The following is a 7,179-nucleotide window of genomic DNA, read 5'->3' as shown; positions in this document are numbered from 1 at the left end:
TCTGCAGGAGTCCAGAACCAAGGGCAGCCAGAGATGGGGTGTGTTCCCAGGGGCTGTGCTTAGACCTCACCGCCACCCTCTCAAGGTTACCTACCCTCTCCAGATGGAGATGCCACAAACATGCCAAACCCTTTCAGCCACAGCAATCCCAGAGAAATTCTAACACAGCTATGAAAAATCAGGGGTTACCTTTTGAGCCCAAGCCTCTACTTTGAAAATTTCCTGCTCCTGTATTCCCACTGAGATCAACTTGCAGGTGAATGTACTGTAAGAGATTTTAATATCAGGTTTCCCGTGTGAACCATTAAGCTCTTGGGCACTATGTTATGCAAAGGATGAGGTAAAAACCCTCAATATGACACTTCCTGGCAGTTGAGTTTTTAAGTTTGGAAAAAGATGCACAGACCACAAATGAATCTTCTAAACTGTATTTGGAAATGACAGAAACATTCAGAACCGGCAAAAATCTTCCTAGAGACAAGGCCCTGAGAGGAGTCTGTCCCCACTGTGTAAAGTTTTACATTAACTGTACAGAGTGAAATTAGCAACCAGTAATCTTTGGCACTAGAATGGGTAACTCCTTAGTGGTTCATACAATATCCAAACTGCACATTACAAGACGTTAAATTGCTAGTTAACAGTTGAATTTTACATTTAAATTACCTTTAAAAGTCTGAAGTCCTAGCGAAGTTTTTTAGTATCAATATGCTAATCGTATCTAACAGTGCCTGAGGTAGAGACTTCTGTAAGAGATTTATTGAAGAGAACACAATTGAGAGTATAATGAAGAAAAACACTTCTGGTCTTGGAAGCATATTATAGCCAAAGTCTTTGCTGGTTCAACAAGCCAAGCCTGAAATGCAGATCTCTTACTTCTTTCATTTCTGTAGAGACTTTGTACAGGGTAGGGCTTTCTTTTGTTTGGACTTCTGCATTTTGGAATACACAGATTGCTTCTTTTAAAAAGTATTGATTCTTAGCATGAAATGTGCATGAACCAAACTCAACACCATTATTAAAAACAACAAAAACAACACAACTGCATTAGAGACAACAAATAAAATCTTTTAAACGCTCCATGATATATGGCCAGAATGAGTGACAAGTATGCAAGTCAACCTAATGATTCTAACATTTGATGTTGACTGTGAATTATTACAGATTTATGATATATAGGTGAGGTGAAATTTTATTTCCAAACTCAGCACTGTGTAAGTGCAGGGGCTTTACTATTTTCAGGTGGTAAGACTCTTCATGAAATTACATGATTTTATGAAGATAAAATTAATATCTGGAAACTTCCAAGCAAAATGACCAGCAACTGTGTATCCCTGACTTCAGGTACTTTACTTCACAGTCAGGAAAGACCTTTCCTTTATAAAAAGGCATTTCTTGAAGTAGGTTCAAGTATAACATACTTGCCTTTTACGAAACACTGGCTGGCCAAAAATCTATCCTCAACTATAGGTATTATTTTTAGAACTGTACAGTCCCACTAATGAGATGGAAAGCACAAAGCCTGGACATTTATAATAAGCTTAACGGGTAAACGGTAGGTATGACTAATAGGAATAACGTTTAAGTCCATTCTTGGAGTAAGCTGCTAGAGCAAGTTCAGTGTCTTCAACAACTGATTCCTGTGATAAAGAGCACCGAAGGACATCTTATTATATCACATAGTTCTTTCAATGATTTTTTTTGAAGCTCCAAGCTCAGACAATGACCAACAGTTGGTCTTTGAATACTTTTCACCAGAGGCTTTCTCTAACTAGTCCATAACACTTCTGAGAGGTAGGTGGCTACTGGAACTTGGAAAAATAAAGGGAATTGCTTAGATTCATACCACAAAGAAATGACAGTTAAGGTACCTAATGATGACAATTTTCTTTTTAAAGACATAGGTGTCCTTCTTAAAGACAGGTGTGTGGGAGTTCTAACCTGTGGGAACCACTTTAGATGACAAAGTTGATCTTTATCAAAAGTACTTCTATATATGTTAGTCAAGGAAAATCCCCAGAAAAACTGACTTCTAATGAAATAACACGCCTGTGGTTTTAAATGAACAAATATAGAAGCTAGCAAAACTAAGGCAGAAAGCAAAAGGAAGCCACAAAATGAACATTAACATTTCTTTAGAGGAAAATGCTATCTAATTTTTCCCTCAAATTTGAACTAAGAAAAAAAAGCCTGTTTGCTTTTTAAAGGACACACATCTGAATAAATCCGATAGTATACTAAGGACTATAAACATGTTGTTGACCATATCCTGATTATAGTATGTGAAGGACTAAGTACTCAACTACTATTTAGAGAAGCACATGTCATAAGACATAGCATGTCTTATGCAGCAATTCAAAGGAATGTGATTTTGATAGAAAAAAAAAAATGTTGTTTATACAAACACTTGCAAGTTCCAGAACAGTAACTGGAACAATATTTTTATTCACTCAGTGGGTTAAGCTGGATACTGAAAGGGCTGTTTTCTTAATGTAGGTCCATGACATGTTATTAGGTGAGAATGGTTTTGGCAAACTTGTATGTTCAAAGGCTAAAAGAAATGGACTAAGGAAGCAGTCAGAGTTGGGAAATCTATGTCATAATTAGAACTTTAGTGAGAGAATAAAAATAGATTTGAACACATGTGAAGGTGACCCAGAATATCTTTCTATGTACTCGAGGAAGTTGAAGAATTATCCAGCCACAAAAGATAACATTCTCATCAGAACAAGCCAAGATGAAACACCGGAGGCCCTGCCTGAAACTAAGTGGATGCTTCTGGCGCCGAATGTCTGCCCGGCATTTCTGCTCGACTCAATCCCTGCCCTATTGTTCGAATTCTCAACCCTCCCAATGGCAAAGCCACTCTGTTCTCCCTCAGGCTCTGAATAGATGGACATGAACCTATGTGTATCTTTTTCTGTCCTTCAATTCAGAAGTATGCATGAAGTTCTACCGACATAGGAATTATTGGTAGTTCTTTATCTTAGCCAGCCTGATATTTAAAATCTTGCCTGTTTTAGAATAATTACTTGAAATTCTTTATTAAACACTTTGTTTGAAGGAAACTGTGCAGATCTGGTAATTATCCAGGATACATACACATATAAGTCATTTTCTGAAATTTTCCCTACAGTCTCACTGGAGTTGACCTTTTGCTCAAGTGTTTAGAGATCCTGAGGAGCTTCTCTTGGGTAAAATTTACAGATTAAAAAAAGCAAAATAAATGTAAATGCATGGCTAGAAGATAAGCTTACATTTTCAACTGTGTTTCTTTTTTGGGGGTGGGGGAGAAATGGAGAACAAAGAAAAAAAGAACCGCATACAGGATGCTGTTCTAAGACCCTCCTAAATAATAAAGAACTGACATTTAAAAATTAAGAGCAAAAACAAAACAAAACCCACACTCTTGGAATTTCAAAGTTACAGGTGGCTTGCAATTAACTTTCTGTTAGAGAAGAGTGAGATATCCCAAATGAAATGCTCCCTGGTGAAGCAAACACTCCTTCCTTTAAATCTTTACCAAGCTCTTACTCAGAAGCTCTTAAACTGTAAGACAAATGATGTGAACATGACAGAGAGAACAAAGTTATCCAACAGAAGGTTGAAAACGGCAGTTAAATACTATGGCAAAAGTTACGGGGTCATGAATGCTTGTCACTGACAAACAGATATGCCTATAGTGACTAAATACTGAAGTTCTCCTTCAGACTATTTACAGATAGAATCCCAGGTCTGAACTGGTCTTCCAGGCAGAAACCTACTTTGGCAGAAGTAGGTCAATTATAAAAATTCCATGGTAAATGATAAGAAGTAAGAAAGTTGAATTTAGGCCTTCTACCACATGCAGCATAAGTGGCTTTGATTAATTTTTAGCCTAGAAGGGGATTTTCGTATTTTTACTGTTAACATATAAAGAAAAACATCACTAGCATCTTAAGAAACCAGAGAGAGGCAGATTTTTTGATTCAGATGTAAGGCAAATCAAACAGGCCCACAACTAAGCATCAGGGCTTATTTTCTAGGCATGGCTTTGCTTGGTGATAGGGGAATCTCAGGACAGTTCTAGTCACGGTCTCCTCACTGCTACTGGTTGAGGACACCTTTGTGCATCAGACTTCTGAAACAACTGACGTTACATACACACCATCAAAGCAAGGCTTGGTATTTAAAGGACTCCTGCAGTGAATCACTTGAAAACAAAAATAGCTTTTCAAACACTAGATACAACTCTGGGCATATGAATAAGATTCAAAGATTTCTCAAGTCAGAGAGAGATCTCCATCTCCTTCTACCGTGGACTTCCTCGCCAAGGCTGAGAACTGACTCATCCCCGTTCGGCTCCTCACATATCTGAAATCATCCCTGTAACACGAGAGGCACTTTTTATTAGGTGTGTAGCATCTATTAAAACTTTAAACCCCAGGTAGAGTTTGCTGAACAAAGTAATAACACTAGCCTAATAGGCATTACCTTAAGGATTTTTTTCCCCTTTAATATAAAAGTATAACTACAGTGGTCCAATGTACAAATACAAAAAAAAGTTCTCATACTAAAAAAAAAAAAAAAAAGTACCATAATACTGTACATACAAAAACTGTTCAACAAGAATGATTTAAATATATCTGTTCTTTTCCAGATCTGGAAGACACAAATGTAAAGTTCTGCAACTGTATTATTGCTGGAGCCCGTGTCCAGGAACGCTGTTTCCCGTTCTCTCCCCCTTGTCCCAGCCCCACCGTCAGAGTCCCCTGAGCTTGGATCATGAGCCAACAGCATCCCTGAAGATAAGCAGAGCCACCTGTTTACTCAGCGGAAGTCATTACTCAGTCAGCCGCTGCTCACCGTGAACTACGAATGCACAAGCTTTGAGCCCAGCCAGGATTAAATCCAGACGGAGGTCTTCCCATCCCCTGATTTGCTACTAGCACTGCTTTTATTGGACCCAGCTTTGGATGCCACTTTGGCTTTTTTTTCCCGGGAACCATGGGGGTTGTTTTGGTGACTGTAGGCCTGGATGGCCAGATCCAGGCGTTCCTGAGCCATTCTGATTTCCCTCTGCAGAGTCTCCAGGTCGGGTGGGAGGCTGTCCTCATGGCTGCCGTACTGCTGCTCCTGGGCGATGTTGGCCTTGTTTTGCTTGTAGGCAATCTTAGCATTGGACAGTTCGGTGTACTGGATTTGATCTGGTTTGACGGCAATGTTATAGCCAGGGGGAGCAGATGGCGTATTCCAAGTGAAAGGATAATTATAAGCACCCGGATCTTCCAATTCCCTCCTTTTACTGTTTAGTGAGTCTCGAATTGTCCCAAATCCTAAATGAAGCATCTCCCAAATGTTAAGCAATAGGCAAAGGCCTGTAACACCATACATTATCAGAAGAAAGATGGTCTTTTCAGTGGGTCTAGAAATAAAGCAGTCTATCTTATGAGGGCAAGGGAGTCTGCTGCACACATAAAATGGGTGGACTTGGAAACCATACAGGAAATACTGCCCAATGAGGAAACCCACCTCGAACACTGTCCTTGCCAGCAGCTGCAGCACGTAGATCTTCATGAGCCCGTCCTCCCGAATCCGTCGCCGGCCATCATGCTTAGGTTTAGATTGGTTCTGATCTTTATTTTCTTTCTCACTTTCTAATTCCATTTCTGGATACATCATGGGATCCTCTTCATGGTCCTCTTCTGTTTCTTCCAGAGCCCGGTGCTGTTTCCAACGCATTGCGTAGGGCTTGCTGCGAGCGGCCTTCTTGTCTGGGTCACCGTGCTCCATCTTGGCAATCTTATGAATGGCGTAGCCCAGGTACATGACGGAGGGGGTGGCCACCAGGATGATCTGGAACACCCAGAAGCGCACGTGAGAGAGGGGTGCAAAGGCGTCATAGCAGACGTTCTCGCAGCCGGGCTGCTCCGTGTTGCACACAAACTTGCTCTGCTCGTCGTAATAGATGGACTCCCCTCCCACGGCTGTAAGGACGATCCGGAAGACGATCAGGACCGTGAGCCAGATCTTCCCTACAAACGTGGAGTGGTTGTGGATCTCCTCTAGCAGGCGGGTGAGGAAGCTCCAACTCATGGTGACTAAATTGGTCCACCCTGACAAAAATGAAAAATACCAAAGGAAGATCAGTAAATATTAAAATCTTACTTTTTTTTAAAATTGATGATATCTTTAGAAACTACTTCTCTAGATGCTTGAAATCTAACTTCAAGGCTCGTACCAGAATGACAGAATAAATAGCACCTCACCTGCCACACCACCATCAGGAAAAGGCCATTCACCTCAGTCTATGAGAACTGGTTTATGCTGACAGGGTCTTAAGGAAGTCTGATTTCTTTTCATGTCTTCTCTAGTTTAAAAGGTAAAATTGTAGCTGTCATTTGAGATACAATTCTTAAAGTATACTGGATGTTTTACATATAGTGTTATTTCTTAGACTTTCTGAATTTTGTGAGATAGAGGGAAGAGTACAAAGGTACCTATTCAGCCACAGTAAGACTGCCACTGAGAACATGATGGGGATGCCTGGGCTGGACTCCATTGTGAAGAGGTACCTGATTAGCAAACTTAAATGCTGGATCTGGTAACAAAGTATTAAAAAGAATTAAGGAGATGGTATAGCTGCAAATATTAATAACTAGCAAAGATCAAGAACTAAAATAAAAGATAGAAACTGAGAAGCCTTAGCTAGGGTGCATCACAGAGCAGATTCTAGCATTCTGTATTATCCTTCTGTATTTTATTTATGGTTGATGTTAAAAAATGCCTGCAGACAGAAAATCCAATCAATAGGTAAATATACTTAAAACACCAATTCAAATGATAGTTTTATTCTGAGATTCTTAGATCTATGTTCAGAATCTTGGTAAAAACCATCTAAACAAGATAATATACGTAAAGTCCCTAATTCAACCTCTGACACAAGGTACACCTAGCTTTTCTCCTCTATCGTTCCTCTTTTGGTTTACTTCTGCAGATTACAGTTGATTATCAGTATCATCAAAGAATTTAAATACTCTTTTTACCTGTTATCCAGAATTTCTGCTATCCAAAATTTTCTTAGAGAAACGATGCTTTGTTTACAACTTTTCCAGATTTTCTCTGGAAGAGAAACAGAAGAGAAGGCCATAAGTTTTCTCCCACAGAAAAGAGTAAATCACCAGAATGCCATTTTCAGGGAGA

At 39.7% G+C, this 7,179-nt stretch overlaps 1 protein-coding gene across 15 annotated transcripts in view; it reads right to left on the bottom strand.

Annotated features, from left to right (window-relative positions):
- Positions 1–412: 412 nt before the first annotated feature.
- GJC1 (gap junction protein gamma 1) overlaps positions 413–7,179 on the bottom strand; it is a 31,223-nt gene continuing 24,456 nt past the window's right edge. For 6 of the 15 annotated variants that reach the window (XM_065909247.1, XM_065909242.1, XM_065909250.1 and 3 more), the window contains 2 exons: positions 7,023–7,098; positions 413–6,092 (listed from right to left, as the gene is read on the bottom strand). In XM_065909247.1, coding sequence (XP_065765319.1) covers positions 4,882–6,072 — 1,191 coding nt within the window. In that variant the 5' untranslated portion in view covers positions 6,073–6,092; positions 7,023–7,098 and the 3' untranslated portion in view covers positions 413–4,881. Of the gene's footprint in view, positions 6,093–6,245; positions 6,347–6,476; positions 6,578–7,022; positions 7,099–7,179 lie in introns of all 15 variants that reach the window. The other 9 variants (XM_065909249.1, XM_065909245.1, XM_065909251.1 and 6 more) reach the window with 2 other exon arrangements.

Source organism: Muntiacus reevesi, chromosome 18, assembly GCF_963930625.1.
Source record: "Muntiacus reevesi chromosome 18, mMunRee1.1, whole genome shotgun sequence".
NCBI classification, from domain to species: Eukaryota; Metazoa; Chordata; class Mammalia; order Artiodactyla; family Cervidae; genus Muntiacus; species Muntiacus reevesi.
This window is presented reverse-complemented; position numbering and strand designations above follow the sequence as displayed.